Below are 26,792 nucleotides of genomic sequence, written 5' to 3'. Positions count from 1 at the left end.
ATTTCCTACAACTGCACTACATTCAATATATGCTTCATAAAAGATTTGTGATGACTGCTACCTGCTTGGCAAAGGATGACACATTCCTTGCTTTTTTCCCCTGATCTATCTAGGGCCCAGTTGGTTTTCCTGGAGATCCTGGTCCCCCTGGGGAACCTGGTCCAGCTGTAAGTATACCTTAAAAACAGTTTTAGGTCCTAGTCTTGGTTTGCACTTAATTCTAGTTGAGCCTGTCTCTTTCTTGTCTGGGGATGAGCTCTTGCCTCTAAGATCTGTTGCTTTTCTGTTCATGCACTTCTTGAGGCTTAAAAAATGTCTCGAAATTATTTAATAGTTTTGAAAAATAATGTCCTTGGGAAAAGGCTCTGTAGAAAATTAGTGCTCTTTTATTTACATATGAAAGTTAGTAACTTAAATTAGCTGAACTTTTGTTTATTTTCTTTGAATTCTATAGGGTCAGGATGGTGTTGGTGGAGAGAAGGGTGAAGATGGTGATCCTGGTCAACCTGTAAGACTTTTCTTTCATTTTATTTCACTTGCATGATCAGCTGATCATAAGAAAGTATCTTTTGCCAAATCAGTGGTTTTTATGCAGTCACACTCTTGAAAATATTTTCAGAGTGAATGCTTTTTTCTAGTATACTGAAAAGTAACTATTTATTTCCTTGAAGAGGAGGAACTGCCCATATTAGAGTAACACAATTAAGCAAGGGCTCAATTTCTTTTAGAAGTAGTGATGTGTTAAAGGATTTTTACTGGAGCTGCTGAGGAGCACTAAAAATAGAGCAGCTCCGAGCATAAGAAAGGAATTTTTTGCTGCAGCCAAATAATCTTTGTTAGCTGAACTAATGAAATTAAGCCAAGATCTTAAGCAGTATCTGAGCAATACCCATATTAAGCATTGAAGTTCTAATTCTGTAGATTCTGTCCATTGAAAGGGGCTAACACATGGCAGATGTCTGTGGTATTTAATAAAGATGAGAACTTCATCCTTTCTTACTGCTGAGTTTTTAATTTTCTGTTGCAGGGTCCACCAGGTCCTTCAGGTGAAGCTGGCCCACCTGGTCCTCCTGGGAAAAGAGTAAGGAATATCTCATGTTCTCTTGTGCATTTCTCTTTCTGAGACACTGTGTCCTAGAGAACTTCAGCTACTTATCCCATGCTGGGACAATCATATGATGTTTGTCATTTCTTTTAAATAATGTAATGAGAGAAATGAATAAATAGAACAGCAGAGAAAGCTCTTTAACATGGCTAACATGGAATATAAGAACAAAAATACATAGGGAAGAATGTATCACTTGCCCATAAAGGTGCTTTTTCTTTTCACTGAAGATTCAGTGTCTACTGAATCAGTCTGCTAACAGGAGTGAGTTGGTATGACAGTAATAGCACACACCATCTTTAGGCACATGTTTGTTTGCTATCAGGGAGCAGGAAGAATGTGTCTGTTTTGGTGTCTTTAGTCTCAGAAATAAAATCATTTCAATGCAGATACTGTGCAAAACTATGTCATCCCCTCTGCATACAAAATTAACAGGCAGACATTTCTGTCACTTATGAAGCTATTCCATTATTTCTAAAACCTTTGAAGGTTCACAGGCTTTACAAATATAGCTAATCCAACCCAGTAAATAATGTTGCAGTCCCAGAACTGTTGTAAATGCATCACCCCTTAGGTGTGCTTCAGAGAGCAATTAAATGCAGGTTTTACACTTTAAAAAACAGAAGAAGTGGCATTAATAAATGTAAGCTGAGAATTATTTAACAAAATATGTTAAATTGCTTGATTTAATGGGCTTGAATGAACTGACATGCCTAATTAGTTGTATTTATTTTACACAGTAATCTATTTGATCCACCAGCATACAAAGTATTTATAATATTCTAAATGATTATGGTAACATTAGCAACCTTATCACTAGAACTGAAATATGGCTCGATTGAATATTAGCAATTAGTATGTTTACTTGACATCAAATTAAAATTTCCTGCTTTACTATACACAGAGGCACTAGCTCATTCCTCAGATGGGCTATATTCCCTCTGATTGTACCTAGACAAAAAACCCAGTTTTGAAGCACAAATTCCACTTTACCTGTGGTTTGACACATTTCCAATTTAGGGAAAATGCATGGCTAAACATTACTATGTAGTTCTTTCTGAATTTTGAAGAAAACATTTTGTAAAATCAGATTCAATATGACTTGAGTACCAGAATGTTTCAAACTTGTAGGAAATTTGTATTATGTTGATGTTACACTAGAAAGAAACAGTGAAAGATTGAAAGGTTCATACTTAGATGGAAAAAATGCTTTTCATTAGTTTTCATCATTTGTATGATAGAATCAATTTCAAGAAAAAGCACCAACAAGAGTCTTTTAATTTGGATTGAGGACACAGATTCAGTAGTAATATGGCTGTCTGTGCAGTGCAGCTCTGGCTATACCACTAGAAAGCAATATTCCACCCCATTTTTTGGTTTTTTGTCTCTGATGTAATGAGCTAGCAGAGCTCAGAATTCATACTTTTAATTAAAGGCTCTTGAAATCCTCAACAGTAGGTTCCTTATTTACTTTGTTACTCATTTTCATGCCCCTCTTCTGTTCTATTTTATAACTGACCTGACCTCAGTTTTACTGCCCGGTGTTCTGAAATCATATTTATTACCAGGTGTCAGAGTTTGGAGCAATTTCTGTTTAGTTACAGAGTTACAAAGTTTCCCCAGCTCTCCCTGGGAAGCAAGTTCTAGTGAAAGACATGAACATAAATCGTTTTTCAATTGTATGTAAGAAATTTATAAGCCAAAACCATAATCTACAAAGGGTGGCTTTTGTGACATAGTAATTGATAAAGCCTTTTAAAGTGTTTTTTTTTTTAATTTTCATTAAATAGTAATTATTATTTTACATATTCTGGCTTCTTAAATGAATGATCTGCACATGCGGATCATTCAAAAATTCATGCTCAGAAGGCTTTATACATCAATGGATAAAATGCATTTTATATATTGATGCAAGTAATAAGCTGCAAGTAATGGTAGTAATTGTGGCTGCTTATCTAGAAATAGAGATGCAGACTGAACCCCTCGACAGTTAGGTTGCTATCATTATTTTTCTGAAATTTAATCTCTTACTTTTGGGACTTCTTTTTGGTTTGCCATACAGTACTGGTTAACATGTCTAGTTTGAATTCATTAATTTTCATCTGACAAATGTTAAAAATAGCATGAGGAAAAGATGCCATCAGAGAGTATTTGTCCTTCAGATCAATATGCAATCAATACAGATCAGCACAGACAGCACTCCATGCCTGTGCTCCTCCCAGCCCTTCAGTGTGCCAGGCACTTGAGCTTTGGGATCTACTGCTGGGTTGCTTTCCCCAGGAGTGACAATCAGATGTCCACATCATGTACACATAAACCTCCATATACCAACCAAAAAGTATTAGAAATTTAAAGGTCAAGACTAAGATATGTTTTTATTCTCAACTGGAGGCCATACTATCTTCTTCCATTAAAAGAAGAGATGTCAATACAGAAGGAAGGCCAGCAATTTTGCAGAGCAGAAGTTTATTTGGTTTGTTGCCTTTAAATACAATGTTAAATAACTTAGGAAAAGATAAAGTGTTTCTATGAAGGAGATTTTTTTTTCAGTTTGGCTACAGCATGATGCTGCCTCAGCAGGGTGTACTCACCACTTAAAAATTAAGTTGATTTTCTCTGTTGATTGCAAATGCACAGAATACCTAACAATATGCCAGGTTCCTATCTCAACAGGCTGATGAAATGTAGTAATGGTTTTCTGTGTTGGAAATTGTGTTTTGAGCCAGATGACAGAGAGCTATAAAAAACAATTTAAATTATTTTAATGAAATACAGAGGAACAGAGAAAAAATATTCAATAGACTTGTGTAACAAAAATTGAGAAAGAGCTTGTTTCTGCATGATTTCTTTTGTCTTCTCGGTTCATAAAATGTATCAGGCAGTATGTCCAAAATTACTGCTCAATGTTCATAAAAATCAGCATGGTAGCTGGGGTGATGAGGAGGAGAATCGTGCATTAATGTAAAGTACTGTTCCTGAGCTCCTTTCTGTCAGTTAGAATCTCCCAGCCGCTCCAGCAAGGGCAGTGCAGGAAGGTAAGATGAATAATAACAAGCAGTTTGTCTCCGCAGAAGCCGCGGCTGTGCCAGGCCAGCAGCCGCAGCCCGAGCCAAGGAGCGGCTCCTGCAGCAGCTCTGTGCCTGGGGCAGCCTGGGCACTGCCTGATAACCAACACCCCTGCTCAGCACTCCTCAGTCATTCCATTTGTCTTTTAGCCACCACACTGGGATTAGCCCTGCTAATTAATTCATGCTGCAGCTGCATTTCTAGATTATGCACAGACTGTATTTCCCAAGTACAAACTGCCACATTCAACTCTTTTCAGCTTCTTAGATAGGGTGGATTATAATCCATATGGGAACTTCAGGGCAAGGAGTTTTCAAGCAGTGAAGACAATGGGCATGTAAATTAATTCTTGTAAGATAAAAACTCATGTTTCTAAAATGTTTCTGAATTTATTTATGTACCTGTTGATCTTTCTTGTTATCACTGCAGACTGTAATCCACCCAACAAATTACAACCTACACAAAGGGGTATATGCAGCAGACATCATGAATTATTATTGGAACAGCAAGGATTTAAAATATTCTTCCTGTTTTAAAGAGTCAGTATTTGGCCCAGGGCTTTTAAGCTTCTCTGTATTTTGAAAAATAAAACTTAAGTCCTTTACCCCTTACAGCTCTTAAAAATACCAAAGAAATAAGCTGTTGTTACCCACAACACACGGCCAAAGTCCTCTGTGGGTAATTCAATTCATTTGACATTATCTTTGATGTAAAGTCTGAGCTATCTCTGTTGGCCAAAAGGTTCATGCAGGGCTGCAGATGTTCAATGTCTCCCTGGAGAAAGCTTAATTTCAGAAGCAAATAAATGATCTTAATATACTCCTATGTAAATAGCTATAAAATGAATATAAATTTCCAGGAATGAAAACCAGTAGAGTTCCTCAAGGTATGTGCCAGTAGCAGTGGATAGTGAAATATATCAGGCCATAAAAAGTTTGGGCTAAATTCAGCTCTAGTATAAAAGATGGCTTTAGGTCAAACACTGATCCAAAGCCCTGAGCTCAGAAAGCAAACAGGCAGATGCTTGACTGGAAGTACAGTTCTTATCTGTAATATTAAAATTGTGTCCTGATGCTTTACCTTTAAGGAGCCTGAATTGTTTTTCTATATGTTGTTGAGAAGTAAAAAGCAGTAAATAAATGGAAGCGATTGAATTTTTCTTGTTGCTGGTCTTCAGAACTTTTTTTTCCGTTTAGTTTCTACATATCAGTCTGCTTGTTGCATTAATGAGCAGATGAGTCTTATACAGATTCACAAAATGACAGCATTTGAGCATGGTCACTTTTCTTTCATTTTCCTTTTAAGCTGCTCATTGGTTGGCAAGAAATAGCTACTTGTAATAAAGACATTTCCCAGGCTAAAAATTAACCTTGTAGGAGAACAGTTGGTCCATTATCTTGAGTGCATCTTTTCTAAACTAAGCATATAAGAGAACCATTTTCAGAAGAGCACATTAAATTTTAGACACTGCTCCTGTTCATAGCTGAAGCAATGAATATTAATTACCTGACCTAAAAATCAGCCCTTGATGTTTTGGAGGAGAAAAATGCCTTTTTATTTTTCACTTTCATATTTAGTGGATAATGTGTCAATTTTTGGCTGTCCAAATGTAATCAGGCCCCTTACTGAGCCCATGCCTGACTTTGAGAATAAAGAAGAATTTGCCATGCTGTGCACTGTAGAAAGAGAGGCTTTTTTGGAATCAGTGGATAAACCACAGTGAATAGACAGAAGTCAATGCAAAGCAAGTTTAAAATTAATTTTATTGTACATATAAATTAGTATCTTTCTTTTATATCCTGTTTTGTTGGTTTTGTTTTATTTTCCCAATTTTATTCTTTGGTTTGAACCTCATCATCTTTTAGATATTCTAAAAACTCAGAAAATTTTATAAGGGAATAAGAGCTGTTTGGTATATGTCAAAAAAAGAAATTTTATGCTATTTTGTAAGCATTTGCTACTTATTAAAACCATGGGAATTGCACTTTCAGAATTTTTTTCACTGGTTATATTTGAAAAAACCTGAGATTATGAGCTCAGTGTCCATATTTTACAGGGACCTCCTGGAGCAACGGGTGCTGAAGGCAGACAAGGTGAAAAAGGTGCAAAGGTAATACACTGGATTTTTTTTTTTTTTTTTTGAAGCATAGAAGTATAAACTATTTATAAATTAAAAGTAAATTGCTTATGATGCACTGAGTGTGGAGCTTTTCAAAGTAATAATAGGTAATCTGTAAAATCCACATTCAGACCCAGAATCAATAGCAATATGTAATGGAGTGGAACCAGCAGTGCAGGCCCAGCACAGCCCACCTGTAACAAGCAAGGGCAGCCTGCTCTGCTGGCCTCGCATCTCTCTATGAAGCCACAGACATTTCACTTTGGAAATCATCCTGTGCAGAACCATGGCTTTTAAAAATCACTTTGCCTCTTGTACATCCCTCCACTGCCAACCTCAGTCAGTCCCCCTTCTCTGACCTGGTCTGTTCTTTCCAGGGTGAACCTGGTGCAGAAGGGGCTCCTGGAAAAACAGGGCCAGTTGGTCCACAGGGACCTGCAGGAAAACCTGGCCCAGAGGGTCTCCGGGGCATTCCTGGCCCTGTGGTAAGTAACAGAGCACACAGTATTTTAAGTGTTGTATTTCCTGTATATACTCTGGTAAAGCCAGCTTCTTGTTTTTTTCTAGGGAGAACAAGGTATGCCTGGAGCACCAGGTCAGGATGGCCCCCCTGGACCTCTGGTGAGCATCTTTTTCCTACATGTCAGTCATAGAAGCCTCCAAATACATCACCAAAAGATCTCTCTTCTAACATTTGAGACCTTTAATATTCTGTTAAAATCTGAAGCTGAGTATATAAATGAACTATATGCCTACAAATGCACTGACTTCCTGACAGCTGAACAAGAACTTTTCAGTGCATTGCTGTATTTTAATTTTGTATTTTAAGAAAGTAAAACTGATATGTAAAAGTTTCTGAAGTTAGGTTTCCCTCCTTCGCCTCCCATCCTCCACAGGAGATTGCTATCAGGAGAGTGTGAAGCCTGATTTGCAGTAGACATTGCACACAACACACTGCAGGTGAAAAGTCTGATTCTGCATTCCAAAAGCTTAAAAATTTCACATTTCATTCATGAATTATGCATTTGCCTAGGCTTTTGCATCTAGTGATATCCTGAAGTGGAGATGGAAAGCGTAAGCACTGAATGATATTTTGTACATGAAATGTTATGGCATTTTTGAATATGTGCCAGGTGGAAAAGGTCTCTTATCACTCCTATCCATAGCAGAAGTTGTCCACTGTCACCAGGAAAGCAGTGGTGAGGAGACAGAGACTTAGTATAGCAGCTCTTCTCCTTGTGGACACATCTGCAGTGTGAGATTAACAGCCTCTGAAAAATTCATGTCTTTGGCACAGACACCGCATGCCCTGCATTTTTTACCTCATTCTGTACAAATTACACAAAACCAGCATTGCCATACTTATAAAATCTAAAGATTTCTCAAATTAAGCATTTAGTTGACCCTCTGCTTCAGAGGTTTCTATTCATACAACCCTTTATAGATTTGTAATTATAAAGTAATTTAAATACCACTGTAGCATCATTAGGATTTTTTAAACATACATTTTAACTTCATCTTGGGTTTTATATCACATCATCAATCACAACCATCAACCACTGAATGTGTACTTGGATTTGAACTGCCTTTAGGAACATTTCAAGAAAACATGATCTGAGCAGGATGTTAAAACTTATTTTAACATTACTTCCCTTGATTTATATAGGGCCCACCTGGATTGCCTGGACTGAAGGGAGACCCAGGTTCCAAAGGAGAGAAGGTATGCTTTGCTAATTGGTTGTGTCTTTCTAACTTCAGCCCAGTGTAAAATCTGTAAAAAGTTAGCAGAAAGAAGCAGGAGGGTTTGTATCAGCACGGCATAGTACCATGCCTATCAAACAGCTTCCCACAGCCTTAATAGTCATCATGAAGTTTTAAGCCATATCCAATATCCTGGAAACACCTAGAAAGAAAAAGATTACTGCCTGTGTGGTAATCCATTGACCATGTGATCCTTGCAGTGAAAATCCCAAAGATATTGATGTAAAGAGAAACTGTCAGATTTACCAGAACAAAGCAAGTAGAAATAATGAGTATTGGCATTTTTTATTTTAAAAGAACAAAATATAAATATTTAACAGCTATAATACTTTATTTTGAAATAATGGATTGAGACATCTGGGATAGCATTTTTCTATGGAGTCCCAACAATGTATTGATTGCTTGTGTATCAGAGAAGAACTGTAGAGAAAGAGACATGAATATAGCTGTGCCATGTGAACATGTGCAGGTTTTGTTATCTGCTTGATCAGCTGTTTATGCAGCCATATCACAGGTGGAACTCTGTGAGATGTTGATAGCAGCTACACATGAAAACTGGCATGAAATTTGTACCCAGGGCACTGTGATTTCTGTGCCAGTTTCAGTAAGGACTACCTTCACTTAGATCTTTCACCAAATAAGCAGTCTCAACTTGCACATAATCTGAAAGTTTGAAAGACCATCTAACAACAATAAATACGCTTTTAGAATAATTTGGTTTCAGGTTGATTGTTGACATGCAACAGTGGTAACCATGTGAAAGGTCTAATTTATGTGTTCGCAAAACACATTTACTTTAATGTATATTAACTATATTTTCTTAAATCTTGTTTAGGGACACCCTGGTTTGATTGGCCTGATTGGACCTCCAGGAGAACAGGGTGAAAAGGGTGACAGGGGTCTTCCTGGCCCACAGGGATCTCCTGGAGCCAAGGGTGATGCAGTGAGTACAACACACTTGTGTTTCCGTTCAAGTTCCGTGCAAGCAAGGAGTATATATTTCCAAGCTTCCTTTTGAAAGACATAAAGTTGTTATAAACATTTAACACCCAGAGTCTCCTGCAAGAGGTTAAAACTTTCTTAGGCATTGTAGAAACACAGCAAAATTAAACATCTTTAAATGAAATCATAGAGTGTTTGAGAAAATGAAGGAAACATGTACATCCCAATATGCACACAGAACAAGTTAACAAGACGATAAAAGTAGCAGCAGCAATCTCATCATGTTTATTAATTGCATTCCCCAAAGCAGCTCCCTCTCTTCTAGCTGTTAAACCATGTTTTTAGGGCACTATGTAAAATGTAAGGTTTCCAAGCCAATCTGAAGGGGAACACAGCTGTGACAATCCATTGCAGTCAGTGTAAAAACAACTACATGCAACTTAGATTGTCAGATAATGTCTTAAACTTGCTTATTTTGGCCTCTAGCACATGGCCTAACTCAAAACTCACCACAGGTGGACACTTAATGGAACTACATTTTTCATAGACCTGATTTTTTTAACAGACTCTAGTATGGGGAATACTTCAGTTCTGTGCTTATTCTCTTATTCTGTTTTAGGGAATTTCTGGTCCTGCTGGTCCACTTGGACCCCCTGGTCCTCCTGGATTACCTGTAAGTAATTTCATCCAGCCCTCCTGTTCTAACCATTCCCAAAGCTGTGTGCAATACACTCCAACCAGAGTTATATGTTCTTCTTGCCCATAGGGTCCCCAGGGTCCCAAAGGTTCCAAAGGATCAAGTGTGAGTAACTCTCCTTTATGCTTTCTGCTCTTTCCCTTAGCTTTTGTGTGTGTTATTTTTCAATGTTGTGCAGCATGGTCAACACTGCCCTTCTTTCATTGCTCTATAGGGTCCTGCTGGTCAGAAGGGTGACAGTGGCTTACCTGGTCCACCTGGTCCTCCAGTAAGTAAGAATTCTTACCTTGCATTACACTGACATGGTGAACCTGTTTTGACAAGGGTAGGAAACAATGTTTGGGAACTAAAATATGAATGATTGTTTGAAAATTCATTTTGCAGGAAACACAGATCCACCAGGCACAGAAATACATATAACAAATAAAAAAAAAACCAAAAAGAACACCCCAAAAAATCCCTATAAATCACGCCCCCCCACCCCCAAACAAAGAAGCCCCTCATGCAGTGTTATATTGAAGCACAGAAAACAGAATTCTACTGGTTTCCCCTGATGATACTCTTCTGTTTCCAAATTTATTTTGTATATCAAAACAAACTAAAATGAAGAGTCTAAATCTGAGTGAAGTGTTTCAATTTCTTGAAATTAAATATATTAAATATTGTTTCCTAGACCCCAAGTGGAATTTTTCATAGGAAACATCCAGAGTTTTCAATTTTCATAGAATATGTCTGTGCTTGAGAAAATTAACAGCGATACAGAGGCAACTGTGAGTCAGTTCTGCATGTCACTTTTGTGGGAGCAACAAACTGTTTCCCAAAAAGCAATGTAGTGAGAAGAGTTTAGAGCACAACAATGGTTTGGCCTTCTACAATATTTTTTTTCAAGTAAATCAAAGCACATAGATATGAATCTAAAGGAAAAAAGGTGAAATAAAGAAATAAATGTCTTGAAGAAAGTGTATTCAGGGCATTTCCAAGCCACATTTGGTGGTCTTTCTCTGCTGAAAAACTAAGGGAAGGTATGATTAGATACATTGTTTTCCACTTAGGGCCCTCCAGGTGAGGTAATCCAGCCACTGCCAATTCAGTCACCTAAGAAGACAAGAAGATCTCCTGACTATATGATGTCTGATGCTGGTGATAATATTCTGGATTACTCCGATGGTATGGAGGAGATCTTTGGCTCCCTGAATTCCCTGAAGCAGGATATCGAGCACATGAAGTTTCCTATGGGCACTCAGAATAACCCAGCCCGGACCTGCAAAGATCTGCAGCTCTGCCACCCTGACTTCCCAGACGGTGAGTTCACACTGCACAGCCCCAGAGCCTGGGCTCTGCCAGGGCACCTTGGCACCATTCATCCATTATTGCTGGATGGCTCATACAGTTGCTCAACAAATACCCCTTCACTGAATCCATTTTTACAGGCATAAAAGTTTAAAAATGTAACACATGTTCTCTTGGTAAGAGTCAAAGTTCTTTAAATATATAACCTGATCTACTTTTCAAGTTAAAACCTTTTAAAGTGATGAATAAAAAGCTGTTGTTGTTTTGAAAGGTGGGCCTTGCATTTCCAGGACAATCAAAACAGCAGTGTGATGAAAGAGCTTAGTATAACAATATGAAACAGTTTAGTATTATATGAGATTTATGTTCAATAATAATTCTCAAAAACTTTACTAGTCTTTTAGCCCTGGAAGCAATAATTTTCTCTACTGCATCAGCACTCTTTTTTCTAGATCAGCCAGCAAAGATGCATGGAAGTTTCTTTAATACTGTTTAATGCTACCAAGTAGTAGTGTAATAAAATCCAAAGTAGTATGAAGAGACCCAGTGTTCCTAAGAACTATCTTGATTTTATTATTCTTTGTTGTTTTCTTTTTTTCTTCTAAATAATTTTACCCCTCTGAAAACGTTTAAATGAAAGCCAGCCTTCACTAAATTTTCATCCTTTCATAATTTTTTCAATTGCAATGCATATTTTTCCCAGTTCAAAGCAATATTTTTTTCTGCTTTTAAATGGGAGGAAAAATAGATTTTGACAGTTTAATAATATTTTATTGCTTTCACTCTAGATAGATAAGAACAGATGGTTGCCTTGAGGAGTAGTTAAGCAGTGTATGTGCTATATGAAAAGGACATATTTTACAATTCAGTACCCTCCATAATAAGGAATGGTTTTTACAGAACACATTCACCTTCTTCATTTACCAGTATTTGCTTCTTTAGAGCTGTCTTCATATAAAAGTAATCTTATTTTGGTTAAAATAAAAGCAAATGTGTTCATTAAAATTCCAAATTCTCCAGGGATAAGACTTACAGAAAGGAAAGACTGTTTTCAATATAGAGCCTAAATCAACAGAATTGTTAAACCCCATAAATACTTTGTCTATGCCCTGTATTCAGAAGACAGAACTGGTGAAGGGATTTGTCATTTCTCTTTGAACCCTCCACTGTTTGTTTGAAACTGGATTAGATTAGTTTTCATAAAGTAGTTTGCTGTTCTGTTTGTGAAACATCTGAAGATAAGAACCCTCATAGAAATCATCATTCTAATCAGAATAGCAGATTTTAAAAAGCACTGACTGTGAATGGACCTTGGATGGGGTGCAGCTCTTTCCATGCCCAGCCCTCACTGGTGTTGCAGCTGCATAACCCAGGAGTAAAAAGGTCTTTGCTTGAGGTGGATCCCTCTCAGTGGAAGCTTTGGGTGCTTGTGCCAGCTGCAACCACACCAAGCCCCATGCAGACACCTTTGCGTGCAGATAAGGGTGCAAATTGCTCCAAATTTTGCTCCCTGACCTAAACCATTCAGATAAAATAACCTTCCTACAAACTTTGGAGGATCATTAGGTAACAGTAAAGCCTGGTCCTTCTGAATACCATTTCTACTGTATAAGGCAAATATTTTCTCTTTTGTCTTAGGGGAATATTGGATTGATCCTAACCAGGGCTGTTCTGGAGACTCCTTCAAAGTATACTGCAATTTCACAGCAGGTGGGGAAACTTGCATCTACCCAGATAAGAAATCTGAAGGAGTAAGTACCAATCTGTGTTTTCAGTTGGCTGTTGACAGTTCCTACTAGGCTGTTACAATGTTGAACTAAACAGGATAATTACATTGCCACATTTTCATGTATCTGTCTTTCTAATTACATTTACATTTGCATATATATGAATGGAGCAGTAAAATGGTACATAGAGTTAACAAATACCATTTTCAACGTCAGATAGGGAATCTATGCACCTGCTTGCTAACATTTTGCTACATTTCAGAAGGCAACACAGCTGAGCAGCCACTTACATTACATGATCTAGTATTTTTCACCTAAAACCTAAACCTTCCTGTGTTTCTCTTATGGGTTCATTTAAATCTATTCATTTATTCCTATGCAAAGTAGATGTAAAAGACTGTATTGATACCTTAAGTTTTAGCTTTCATATTTTCCAGATTCTGTACTGCATTAGTATGTAACTCTGAACTTCATATAAAGTGTTAGCAAGTTCTCTTCACAGCTTAGTCAGACAAAACACTCCTTTTCCAGCCTGAGAACTAAGAACACTGTTGCAGCTTCAGGCCCAAAAAGTATAAACAGTGAATTGAGGAGAGTAATCTGGGAGGATGGGACTTCATAACTTGAAGCTGTAATTGGACAATTAACCCCAATATGTAAATGGACCAAAAGTTATAAAAGTGTGAAAACTCATGACTTGGAATCCATCTTGGGTAGAGCCATGTCCAGGCTCTTGTACTGCCTAAGGTGTATCTTTTGAGGGCATTTTTAGTAAATACCTACTTTATTCCTTTAGCACTGTCTAGCCTCTGTTCCAGGTAACCTCTCTAAGCATCAGTATTAACAGTGTCCTTACTCACTGTTAAAGATTACATCTGCTGGGGCATATGGTGTAGAGAGGAAAGCTTTCTGAAATCTTGCCTAAATTACAGGGATCTGTTAGCATCAACACTGGGGAAAACTCATTTAGATACTCCACAGCAACAATTTATACCAGCAGTTCACCTGACTCTTAACAGATTAGGACCATCTCCCTCAAATAGAACTAACTCTCTCTTGGATTCCATTTGAAGTCACTAATTTGAAGGCATTCTCTACAAGAAAAACATTCTATTTTAGACATTTAAAAGGTGGCTGAGATTTCAGGATAAACCATTCTTTATTATCTGGTGCGATATTTGTCCCAAGTAATGTAAAACCTTCATATCTGTCAACTATGTTTTAAATACTTCTGTCTCTGCTGTTTGACCACACAGGTTAGAATTTCATCATGGCCAAAGGAGAATCCAGGATCTTGGTTTAGTGAATTTAAGCGAGGCAAACTTGTAAGTTGTCACTGCAATATAACTGTATTCACAAATCACGTACGTTTCCAGCAGTCAGCAAATCACAGGGAATTTTCTAAATATTTACATAATGAAAAGATCCCCAGCCTTTTTGCCCTAAATATTACAGCAGCTACATGACCTCTTGCCCCTGGACATCAGAAGCCTGGTCTGTACTGTCCCACAGTGATCCCAATGGTCACAGCTGGTGGTGAGGATCTGGAGTACAGATCTCCCACCCCAGTCTAGGTAACTGGAAATATACAGAGTATGCAGAGGTGAGGCTGCAGGCTGACTAACCTTATGATTAACTAAAAACAGATTACCAAACAGATTCTGCTGATTTACACTATAAGGCAGGAGTAATTCTCTGTCTTTCCCAGTAGAACAAAGTTGAAATATGTAATTCTTCATCTTAAATATACTGCAACATCATGAAAATCTATTTACTGAGTCATAGCTGTGTTGACCTTTAAAACTTCATAAAATGTTATGTGTTGGTGGATATTTTTATTAAGGGCAGTTATATGGTTCTCTTTTGTCAAGAATAATTTTGGTTTGCATTGTACCAAAGAAAACAAATAAATATTCATCTAACTTTTCATGTTTTCCAGCTTTCCTATTTGGATGTTGAAGGCAATTCCATTAATATGGTCCAAATGACATTCCTTAAACTACTGAGTGCCTCTGCCAGACAAAATTTCACTTACAACTGTCACCAGTCTGTAGCCTGGCACGACGCACCCTCTGACAGCTATGACAAAGCACTAAGGTTCTTAGGATCCAATGATGAAGAAATGTCTTATGACAACAATCCTTACATCAAAGCTCTCCATGATGGCTGTGCAGTAAGTAGAGCCTCAAAGAGTCTTTACAAAACCAACCTGTCATTTAAAGTAGAAATCAAACAAATCTATTTTTTTCACTGCTTTCTTCTGTGAAAAGCTTTGTAAACACTTTACTTGTCATATACTGATTTTTACTAGATTTTTAACCACAGTACACTAGTGCCATATTCAATTTTCACCTATGTACCAAAAAAGAAATAACCACAAGCCAAGCAGTAGAAAGTGAACAAACTTGGAATGTATGCAGGCTGTCAGCCCTACTGTGCTGAAAGCAGTCTTATCTGCTACTGTGTATGAGCACAGTATAAGGGAGCAGCAGAAGCAAAAAAGATAATGAAAGGAGAAGCCTAAAAGCAGAATATAATTATACTATAAAAGGTATACACAAATAGAATATTTATTGAATACAGCAAAAACATGTGTCATGTAAGTCCTATGTATGTACCCAAACATAGTGAATTAATTTAATAGTTTGATATGTGACTTTGTATTTCCTTTTCTTGCTTTGTGTATGCAAAGCCAGGTGAAGTTAGTGGATTTTACTATTCAGAATCCCCCTTTAGCTCCCTGGAGGTGTCCAGCCATGCATCAGCTCCCTGAGCACTCCCCTTTCAGGGTCTCTGGGGCACAGCAACTGTTACCACTTCTCAGAAACAGAACAGTCTCTATTTAACACTTTGAAACAAAGACATCAAAAGAACAAGTGACAGTTGAAGCCTCCTTAATTATTTTGGAGATTGATAAAGAAGCATTCTGAAGGCAGTTTCTGAGAAGTCAGAGATACAGAATTTGGCACCTGAAAGTGCCAGGAAATACACCTGGCTCTGAGGCAGAGATGCAGCTCAGGAGATGCAAAGCACCTCCCTCCCCTCAGCAGTGAGACTCTAATACACAACTGCTTCATGTCAGCCTTTCTATGTGCCTTGTATTTTCATTTCACCTTTGTTATCCACAGAAGGTAAATGTAGAGCTCCAGAGAGAGCTGAAAGTTGCAAATGTCACTAACTAAAAACACTCAGGTCTGTCAGCTTGGATGCTCATCTGAACTCCAAGACCCTGGTATAGCTGAAAGGGGTCTCAGCAGTATAAGAGACCACCTAAAGGAAGTGCAGTGCTGATAAATGATGTGATGACTGGGCTGTGTGACACATGGAGGAGCTACAGAGCCTTCTCCAGACAGCAAGGGTGTGCCTTCAAAGCTGGCTTCTAAGTGCAGCAGGTGCCAGTTCTGTCAGGATATTACTTTATTTCCTATCCAAATAGGTGCTCTAACATTTTTTGGGGCAGTTACAGTATTTCTTCTTAGAAGTGGATCTTCTCTGTTTCAGAACTAATTAGTGATTTTTTTCACAGAGAAGATGTGCATTGCTGTGAGAATATTATTGTTTATAAAATACTATAGACATGAACTGAGAAGTCTCTAAGAAACATTAAATACCTTAGATTATTTTTGTTTGGTAGGCCTACTTTAGTAAGTAAAAAACCTATGGGCCATTCTCCAGCTAAAATCAAAACATTCCATGTCACATTTTTAAAATAAAATCATAAGAAAACACAAGATTTAGTGTTTGCAGTATCTGGTGCATGATAGGGAAATAATTTAAAAATTCTACACTTCAGAGATAAACTATGAAGATCTACAGCACATGTTAAATGCTCAGATTTATAACAGTTTTGGTTTTTTCCTTCTTTTTTTAACAGTCAAGAAAGGGCTATGCAAAGACGGTGCTGGAAATCAACACGCCCAAAATAGACCAAGTGCCCATAGTTGACGTGATGATCAATGACTTTGGTGATCAGAACCAGAAGTTTGGATTTGAGGTCGGTCCTGTCTGCTTCCTTGGTTAAGCTTAAGACAAAACCAGATCAACACAAATGTTGCACTTTGGTGCTACCAACCCACTTCATGCCACATGCAAGTTTTGAATAAGGATGGCATAGAAAATGTCTTGCTGTGTATGTATGTCTTATCTAGAAAGTAAACGTTGCCCTTGTAGGGCCAGAATCACATGACTTAAACTTATTTTGCAAAGATGCTGTGGCACAGACAGACAACATAGGGCTCACTTCAGGAACACCCCCTTTGGATTCCTTTGGTGCTGTAAAAAAACCAGTGACAATGGTGCTCCTTCCCTTACAACAAAGAGGTGTTTAGAAAGTGTTTAATATAAACTGTAATTATTCTATGTACAGCACTATACTGTGATTTCTCTGTCCACTTCCAAAACTTGCATGTGTCTCTGAATTGCATCTGGCTCTTATTTTACAACTACAAACTACATTGTCAATACTGTGTATGTATTCTGAAAAAAATAAAACTGTAATTGCCAGCAAAGCCAATTCCATTTCTGATTAATAATAAAATCCCTTTGTATATATTGTTGTTGAAGAGCTTTGTTATTTGAAGTTGCCAGTAAAATTAAGGTGGCAAAACTGGAAGATCTTGAGCAGCACACTCAAACAACTCCTTTCTGCTGATATCACTCTGTGAATATAGATAATGAAATTAAAGCACTTTCAAAGGTGCTGTGTTCCATGGTGCTATACCTCAGACTTTTTATTTTCTATTCTAATTCCATAATTTCATAAGATAACTGTATATACCTAAAATAAACAAGTTTATATTTTTGGGTGGGGAAAATATGTAAGAAAAAACCCAAACTTCTGTGTAAGAGAACTGTTTAAAATCTGTGAAATAAATTAGTCATATAGCTTTCCTTTTTTTTTTTTTTTTTTTTTTTTTTTTTTTGTTAATTCATCTGGATTTGTTTCCATTGTGCTTATTTGGTCTACATAAATATAAAAACTGGATTTGAAACAGTTATTTATGGATTTTTGCAGTGTTTACTTAGATATTTATGTAAGCAAAGATGGATATTTGTTTCCTGAACTGGATCCTAAAGATTTCACAGAATAGTCTATACAATATTTGCCCGTCCCATTAATATGAATTATTTTTCTTCCTGTTACTCCACCTGAAGGCCAGGGATGCAATATGTCTAGGTCATGTGATTCTACACAGTTGCTAAGCAACATAGGAGGGACTGCTTCCTCAAGAGCTGTCTTTGACCCAAACCCTTACAATTCACTATTCAAAGCTCGCCAAAAAAACATGTTGGTTTGGCCTTCCCTCTGAACATTTTATTCAGGTAGTTGGAAGTAGAAATTACATTTTAGCTTTACAACACAAAATCCTTTTGTAATTATTTTTCATAATATATGTAAGACTTGAAAATAAATGTTTGTTTCTATTTCTTATAAATTGTTAAATTAAATAGTACTAGTTTCTGCTGGCTCGTTTCCAACTGGTATTTTCTTATGCACGTTTATACATGTAAAAGTGAGATTCCAAAAGTCAACTTCTTGCTGTTCATATTTTCTTTTATTTTTGAACCAAAGTTTGTAACTGTCACCTCAAAGAGGGAAATACAAATTTTATTAATAAAATCAAGTCTTGTTTATCTGGATTGGTCATTCTCTTATTTCAATGTCCAAAACTCACCCACTGCCATTACTGTAACTTCATTCCGCTTCCAGACCATCCAGGCTTGAAAGAAAGGAATGTTACTAAATGTCCTGGCAAGCACTGGGCAACAGCACTGGGAAGAGGTGTTAACAGAGAGGGTAACACCTGGCCATTGGCAGTAGGCAGCAGGGATAAGTTCACAGCTGGTTGGTATGGATTTATAGCTCCAGCAGTCTAGATAATAGCATCAGACACAAGACAGGAGCCTTATACTCCTTCCCCAGCCACTCACAACCTACAGTGACTGTCCATGCCTCAATCTTAGGCTTATCTTTGTAGGACTCCATCAGGTAGGCAAAGGACCCATTTATTAATAGGAAATGGAAGACAAGAACAAGACCAAGACTTGGAAAGGAGTGGAACACAAAATATCCAGCATCTTGTTTTAGACTGCAGAACCAGAACCAGTGATGGGTCCAATGACACGACATAGACCCCTTCTCCAAAAAACCTCCTCTCTTTTTAATCTGCTACCTGTTCTTACTAACTCTGACTATGTCTAAATAAGATGTGAGGGCAACTGCAATAAGTTTGGCAGAGGAGCAGCCACTTTCTCCTGCACAAAGGGGATGGGTTAAGTTAGGGGCTGACCTGTTCAAGCCTATCTAAAAAAACCTCCTTGGCTGAGTGCCTTAGGGTAAAAAATAAAGATGGTTGTGGTTTGGCAGAATCAGGATTAGTCTTCAGCAGAATGTTGTTTTTAAGAATTCAATGATGTATTCAAGCAGCCAAATGAAAACAGATCTTTTCCAGAATTAGTCCAAGCATTTTGCCAAGGTTTATGTCAGCAAGATCACAAAAGAAGAAATGAACTTGTACCTTCTACACTTTTCAGCAAGGACCCATCTGGTTTATTCTTTAACCTTTCTTAAGGCCTTAATCACTTACCTTACTATTTATCCTGTCATGAAAGCATCTCACTATTGCTTGTTATCTAACTCCTCTTTGTCCGTTCTCTTTTTCAATCTGCTGTTCTTGTTTTCCCCAAGTTTCGGATTAAAGGGGGAAAAATGTCATTATATATTCTTGTCTTCAAGCAAAAGTTATGCTCTTGTTTTTCCCTTGAAGGAAGTCTCCTATTAGCAGTGCTTAAAATCCAAACAAACAAACCAAAAGGACACTTAAGAACAGAAAGAAATTTCACATCAAAACTCACATATTGGTCTTCCTGTGATAAAAACTCCAGATTCTATAGTCAAATATATATTCTATAGCCACAGAAACATAAAACATCATATTCATGATATGGTATTATAAAATATGTAGAAACAAATCAAACCTCCAAAACTATGCAAGTTAATTCCTTTACTCAACCAGAATAAAACAATGATCAATAGTCTTCATATACTAAATTAAAGATCTGTGTAATCACAAAAAGACTGAAATTGTTTTATGAAATCTGGATTTTACCTCTAGAAACAAAACTTGGATGTTCCGTGATCATGCGATCTTGAGGGTTCACCCTACCCAAAGCAGACTGGGCAATTTGTTTTGAAAGTTTGCCTCAAGCCCCTCTAAACAGAAAGCCAACCCGGAGCTGGTTTCTTCACTGCAAACACCAATTGTGGTTGTGTTCCATGGAAATGGAGTAACTTAGCACATGGCAAACCAAGCCCAAAAATACTCGAGACTTGGGCAATGTTCTGTCCAGAATTACATGGACATGCAAGAGAGATTTAAATGACAAGCTATGACTAGAGTGGCAGAAACTGTTCTGTGTGCATGACTGGAGTCTTTGCCTCTCTCTCTCACCCAGCACAGGGCAGTATCAACTCACCATGACTAGCACATCTCTTGGAATAAAATGCAATGAAGATATTTTTTTCCATTTCAAGGGAGAGCCATTATGGCTAACATCAACAGTCACCTTGTGCCACTAAAAGCTACAAAGCTTCAAAAAATAAGGACAGTGAGCTCCTTAAGATTCTTCCCCTTGGGAACAGCTTTGTTAATTTTGAAATTAATTTTCACCTGCTAATGGCAGGAAGGAGAAGCCTTAATAGCCACAGATTTTCTATAGCAAGCATACTCATTTTTCTGTGAAAGAACATCTTCTATTGTAGATGCACCAAAAAAATGAAAATTACAAAGACAGGATATTAAATGTCATGTCTATTATATTTACCTGGAAACGTGTCTTATTTGTGTTCCTTTTGAAAGCACATAAATTATCAGAGGCTCATTGTTAGTTCAGTGAAAAGCAATGCCAAGATTATTGCCAGGGAGTAGATTGCTCTAAAGCTATTTATACATTTTGTTTTCAATAAGAACATTGAAGATTAATACAGTAAGGAAGGCTGCAAGCTTACAGATATTCAGACACACTGCTCTAGCAAAAATTGGCCTGGTTTCTTTCTCAGCTGTGTGAATGAAGGCTCTGTTCTAATGAGAGACGACTCAGCCAAAGCCCACAATGGACATGTTTTGTCTAGGTTGTCCAGGGAGCTTTGGCAGACCTTGGCTTTGTTTCCAATATCTCAAGGGTGGAAGAAGTGATCCCCATGAAAACACACATAATTTCAGTAAGACAGGCAAGAGTTGTTAAAAACTCAGCAGTGGGACTGAGATCTAAGTGCCTCCTCCACTCCTTATTATAATATAAGAATTTTGGGGTTTTTTAACATCAAAAAAAGCAATGTAGCTAAATCTTGCTAAAGCATGAAATAACTCCAGTTTGAACTGTGATTAAAACGTGGATGAAAATTAAACATTCAGTCCATCCAATAAGGTGCTGGATGGAAACCAAATTAATTCTCTTCTAGCTCCAGAAGTTCTCTAAACTGTATCTTCTGTTGTGTTTTCAGTGGTTAATTAAAAGAACCTTTCTGAGTTCAAAGGACTGGGACAAGGCTGCCCAGAGCCCCAAGGTCATCTTAACAACCAGGGATGAACACAGGAGCCTCACAGTCAGCTCCCCTCTCACCTGAAATATTTCACAGCCAGAGATCCTGTATGTGGCCTTAGCCCCACCATGGCCTGCAGAAGCCCAGCCTGCAAGCTCTGAAGCTCTCCAGCACAAGTAAAAAGTAAACATAGCTACAGCAGAGCCATAAAGCTGAGTTTTTAAATTAAAAATGTTGATTAAATGAGGACACTCAGGAGACTAAATTTCCAAGAGATGTGACTAACAAAATAAAAACATTTCACTGTAATTGTTGTTTCTGAAATGGAAATTCTGATTTCTTATTTGTTAGTTTACACAGAATGTTACTCAGAAAGTCCACACAAGTCAGCCAGAGTATATCATGGAGCTGCATGACTTCTAGAGCAGGTCCTCCCCATTACAGCAGGAAAGTATATTAAGTGGAAGAAGAGGTGGAGAGATTTAGAATGAAGTTGGTTTTATTGACATAAAAGCTATTCTGTCAAATTTTAACTAAATGAAAAAAAAATGGTAAGGTTTTATATTCTATCCTTACAGTCTCTTGAGCTTGTGCCCTTTTTTTTATTAGAATATCATCTCGGTGGCAGCTCAGGTGAGTAAATAGCTGTGCTTTGTGGTCCTGGTGCCCAAATTAGCTCACAAAATAACATAGCACAATGTCAGGGCTCAGGCTCTGGAGAATGCATAAATAGATCATCTTCCTAACATTCGCTATTCAGTAACTTTCTGATTTGGATGTATAGGGATCACTTATCCCTTTGTCATTCCTCAGAAAGATTTTAGAAATATCTACTTGGCTCTAAGCCTGCAGAGTTGTTCAGTGCACAGATATTAGGATCAAAGCTGTTTACTTTCAGAAAGGGCCAAAAATGGAATCTTAATTTTTGAAAACTTTCCACAGCACTCCAAATTCTGAAAAGAAAAACTTACATTTCACTTTCCAACTTCTCCCTCTTTTTTATTTGTGGTGTTTCCATTTGAAATAATGAGATGTGTTTGTCCTAACTCTTTGAATGCATTTGATTGACAGGAGGAAGTTCACTGGTACCCTCACCAAGGTTGTTTTCCCATATGCTGGGAGACAAGAGCTGAGTACAATACTAACAGTGGAATAAAGGCACCTCTAGAAAAGAAAGGCACAATAAAATAATTGTCAATGTATAACAGAAAGGAGTAAAATGTTGTAGGGGGAAAAGGAGGAAATAAGAAAGCAGTAGGGAAATATGTGGGAAAAGAATGATAGGAGAACCTGCTTCCCTCAACGTAGGCCAGGAGGGTGTGAAATCTTTATGGGCAGTCTGGGAGCATTTCATGTCATTGCTGGTACTGCAGGGCTCAGGTTTGTTTCTCACAATCAATGCAAAGGCAGGGTGCACTGCCCTGTAGTTAGGAGGCAGCAGCAAATCTGGTTTATAAAAAACACACCTGAAGAGTAGCAAAGATTGCAGATCCCTGTGGGAAACACCCAGCACTGCCTGCAGCCACATCCCTGTGCCTTGCTCTCCCTCCTCTCCCTTCCCACACTCACCTCTCTCAGACACTTCTGACACTGCCTCCTCCTCTGCAGGACCTCTTTTCTTGTGGAGCAGACACATTTTGCTGGGGCACTGGAAAGCACAGGAGATCTGAAAAAGGGGATGAGATGCTTAACTTTGAGGGTGAAGAGAGAATGGATGATGGGGGAGGGTGAGCAGGTTCAGAAATCAATATACACCCACACTAAAATGCTGCCAGACTCATAAAATATAAAGCCTGTCTGGACCATCCAAATTAGGAATAGGCAATTTCTGTGTCCTTTTCCTACCACAGAGAAGCATGGCAGCACCAAGGGCTGTCTCTGAAAGGAAAGCCAGATAAAAACAATGAGGAGATCAGCTCACACTGCTGACCCTTTGAAACCTCTCTCTGCACTTTAAAATTTACCTATTTCATTTTCTGAACACATTGACCTCAAACCAAAGCCACAATATCTTAAGGAACCACATTTGAACTCACATCACATTTTTCCATTAAAATAATCCTGAAAAAGCAATAAAAAATTTAAAATGGATAGTTCACATGAAATGAGGATACCTGAAAATGCTCCTGATTAAATGATTCTTGACTATTTCAATGCATTATGCAGTTTTGCATGTGTGCATTCATTTCTCATGTTTTGCATAATCTTTCTGATGACTGTATGCACAATGCACCATGTAGAAACGGCAGTGAGCCAATGTGATTACTCATTAAACTTAATGAGAAGGTTAGAATTATCTACTATAAAACTAAGATGAAAGCAAAATCACAAATTTGAAAGCAAAGGCCTGAAACATATGCAAGTACAGTTAGTTAATACCCTCTTAACATGCAGAACAATAAATACATCATATAGATATAAAGCAAATTTGGATGCATTTTACCCAAGTGGAACTCAGCTGTGATGGTGTATGAAATGATACATTTAACTCTAATCAGACACATAACTCAGAGGAAGAAAAACCACAAAGGGTTCTCTTGCAACACTGGAATATTTTTGATAGCCAGATAGCATTCTGCCCTTTTCTGTTTAAACACTGTAAAGGAAGACAGAGCTTGATATGTGCCTCCAGATCTCTGTAAATAAATGCTGGGTGACTCCTACACACAGAGGTCAGGGCTGTACCAACACAGCAAAAAAAAAGGAAAGGATGAAGCCCAGGGCCTGCAAACAATGTATGTGTGACAAGGGAGAGTTACACAGGAAGATGATCAAGTACAGCTGGTGGATCATAAGATCCATAAAATAGAGTATCCTGAGTTCAGAAGGACTCACAAGGATCATCCAGTCCAACTCCTGGCCCTGCACAGGGCCATCACCAAGAGTCACATCGTGTGCCTGGGAGCATCGTCCAAGCACTTCTTGAAATCTGCCAGGTTTGGTGCTGTGACCACTGCCCTGGGGAGCCTGTTCCAGTGCCCAGCCACCCTCTGGGGAAAAACCTTTGCCTCATATCCACCCTGAGCCTCTTCTCAGCTTCACATGAGTTACCTCAGTTCCATTACTGGTCACCAGGGAGAGAGATCAATGCCTGCCCCTCCATTTCTGCCTGTGAGGAAGTTGTGGACTGCCCTGAGGTCTCACCTGTGTCTCCTCCACACTTACCAAGCCTAGTGACCTCAGCTGCTCCTGATTTGGCTTCCTCTCAAGGTCCTTCACTGGCTTGGTAGCTTTCCAATAGGTTTAAATCTTTCTTCTATTGTGGCACCCAAAACTGCACTCAATACTTACAGTTTAGTAAAGAAAATTAGAAATACTCCAAAGCCCTTCTTTAAGAGGTATCTTTAAGGATGCTTTTAGATGTTTGTTCTGACCAAAACTCCCAGCAGAGGCCCCCAGCAGCAGCCCCCAGGTGACCACTCAGAGCCTGTGGGCCTGGCCTGAGAGGGGCTGTGCTCTACCAGGTGGTTCCAAAGCTCACAAGGAGACCTTGAGCCCATGTGTGTGTCAAAAGAGATGTACCTCCACTTATCCCTAGCCAAAACCCAATGTTATCTTTTTGTCAGGAATTTTCCTCCCCCCAATTCTCATTTCTCCTAAAAGCATCATATTAAAAATGTATCACCCACAGAGTTTTATGCATGTGAAAAAGGTGGATTCTCATTTAGTTGTTACCCTTTCAAAGGCATAATTAAGTTTGAAAAAATCCACCAACAAAATCTCAAACCCCACCAAATACAAACCTTGCCCTCTCCTCTTGTGAGCTCTGACTCCCTGCCCATGGTGCTTGCAGGGCGATGGAACTCTGACCTTCCTCCCTGTCATGCCATGTAAAACCCTTCCCATGAGTTAACACTGCTCTGGGGATCATTCTCTCCAAATCTTCATGTCCTGCAGCTTCCTGAGGTGAAGGACCTTTTTAGAGTGAAGGAACAAAAAGGGTTTGTTTTCTTTACCCAGGTGTTTCTGTGGTAGAATGGGCTGCAAAACCTGAGTAGCTGTGAGCATTTAAACAATATTTAAACAACTCCATAAATGAGCTAGGGATGTGTGTCATTGCACTATCTAAAGAGTTTTTATGCTGAAAACACTCCCATTGAGACATGAATCATATTAAGCAGCTTTGTGGCAGATACGGTAGCTCCTCTTTCTCTGAAAGCTTTGATTGAGAACTAAGCCACATTAAGGGTTTAGTGGTTGAGCCTGGGAGCTTCCTTCAGTAAACTCCTTCCTGAATTAATTGCTGCTAGAGCTCATCACCCATAATAATATTTTCAGAATCTTTCCTCTATTATCTTCCTCTGTCAGGTTAAATTCATCTTTTTGACATGACACACATTAAATACTGTTAAAGAGGAATAAAAGTTTCACTGCTCAATAGGCAGAAATAGCACAGAGTGTTTTTACGGTCCACAGGTCTGATTTTGCACTTGGTGAAATATGAAGGACATTTTGGAAGAATTTTAAAAATAAAGAGTTGAAAATAAAGAATTCTCTTGTCCGCCACCTTTAAGGACCATGGCAAGGATTCTTCTAGATTCACAACTTTAGGACGTTTCTATGCAACATGTACAACAAAGTAAGGGAACTGCACCAGTCTTTCACATAGACAAAAGCATCAAATTACCAGTTGTGGTTTAGGCTGGGCTCCCTTGTCCTGGTTTTCCTTAGCTGTGAATTGTTTTAGGTTGAAGGTATCCTATAGAAACAAATGGAATGATAATACTCAGCTGCCAGGCAGGCAGGTGGGGATTGCAAGTTAAAACACTCCTGAGCAGGGTAGAACTCCAGGCCATGGTAAATTCTTAAATTAACAAAGGTGTAAACCATGCATTCTCCCTTGCTAGGCACTGCTCCTGTGGGGATTGCAAAAAAAGTTCTTACCCTTAATGAGCTAGGATCCAGTTATGCAGGAAATGCAAAGACACATTTCAAACACCTAGAAATGAAAGGAGAGAAAGGTTAAGACAGTCTTGATCTGTATCCCATCTGAAAATACAAGCAAATTCTCTCTGGCAGATGCTTTTAGAACTCGGAAAAAATCAAACCCACAAAAATTATTTTTCTCTAATGCTTTCATGAAAATACTCATGAATTGAAAAAAATTGCTTGAGCTGTAAGTATAAATGATGCATCTTACAGGTGTCCAAAATATAAAAGATGCATCTTACAGGTGTCCAACCTGAAACTGTTTAAGTAGGCTTAGATTTCCTGTACTTAAGTGGAATATGTTTAGTTTTTCAAATTCTTAAAAGCTTTTATATGATATTTGGAAAAAATATCCCTTCAGTCAATAAGACATTGCAAATAGATGCCAGTATAAAACATACAAAATATACTTTAATAGAAGTTACTCACATAAATATAAGTTCATATGAAGATAAAAATAAATTCACTCTTCACTGTGGTGAACTCAACCACTTATAAATACATTTGGTCTAATTTCACAAAATTTCTATGTTTTCTGATGATATCAAACCAAGACTACAGAGAGCTGAAGGCAGATATCAGGTTAAGTGAAAAGGAATCAGAGCCATCCTGCT

General features: G+C 38.1%; 1 protein-coding gene and 1 long non-coding RNA gene across 6 annotated transcripts in view; one reads left to right on the top strand and one right to left on the bottom strand.

Moving 5' to 3' along the window:
• Positions 1-18,064, top strand: part of COL11A1 (collagen type XI alpha 1 chain) — a 132,257-nt gene extending 114,193 nt beyond the window's left edge. For all 3 annotated transcript variants that reach the window (XM_083867941.1, XM_083867942.1, XM_083867940.1), the window contains 16 exons: positions 114-167; positions 455-508; positions 1,028-1,081; positions 6,228-6,281; positions 6,668-6,775; positions 6,858-6,911; positions 7,957-8,010; positions 8,887-8,994; positions 9,613-9,666; positions 9,760-9,795; positions 9,905-9,958; positions 10,743-10,992; positions 12,619-12,731; positions 13,964-14,032; positions 14,647-14,880; positions 16,582-18,064. In XM_083867941.1, the coding sequence (XP_083724067.1) occupies positions 114-167; positions 455-508; positions 1,028-1,081; positions 6,228-6,281; positions 6,668-6,775; positions 6,858-6,911; positions 7,957-8,010; positions 8,887-8,994; positions 9,613-9,666; positions 9,760-9,795; positions 9,905-9,958; positions 10,743-10,992; positions 12,619-12,731; positions 13,964-14,032; positions 14,647-14,880; positions 16,582-16,728 (1,497 nt within the window). In that variant the 3' untranslated portion in view covers positions 16,729-18,064. The remainder of the gene's footprint in view (positions 1-113; positions 168-454; positions 509-1,027; positions 1,082-6,227; positions 6,282-6,667; positions 6,776-6,857; positions 6,912-7,956; positions 8,011-8,886; positions 8,995-9,612; positions 9,667-9,759; positions 9,796-9,904; positions 9,959-10,742; positions 10,993-12,618; positions 12,732-13,963; positions 14,033-14,646; positions 14,881-16,581) is intronic.
• The window catches only part of LOC310912938, a 96,983-nt gene continuing 70,265 nt past the window's right edge, over positions 75-26,792 (bottom strand). For all 3 annotated transcript variants that reach the window (XR_014590747.1, XR_014590748.1, XR_014590749.1), the window contains 2 exons: positions 7,964-8,061; positions 75-1,070 (listed from right to left, as the gene is read on the bottom strand). This is a non-coding gene — a long non-coding RNA (uncharacterized lncRNA). The remainder of the gene's footprint in view (positions 1,071-7,963; positions 8,062-26,792) is intronic.

The sequence above is a fragment of the Zosterops lateralis genome, assembly GCF_965231275.1.
Source record: "Zosterops lateralis genome assembly, chromosome: 9".
Classification (NCBI taxonomy): Eukaryota; Metazoa; Chordata; class Aves; order Passeriformes; family Zosteropidae; genus Zosterops; species Zosterops lateralis.
This window is presented reverse-complemented; position numbering and strand designations above follow the sequence as displayed.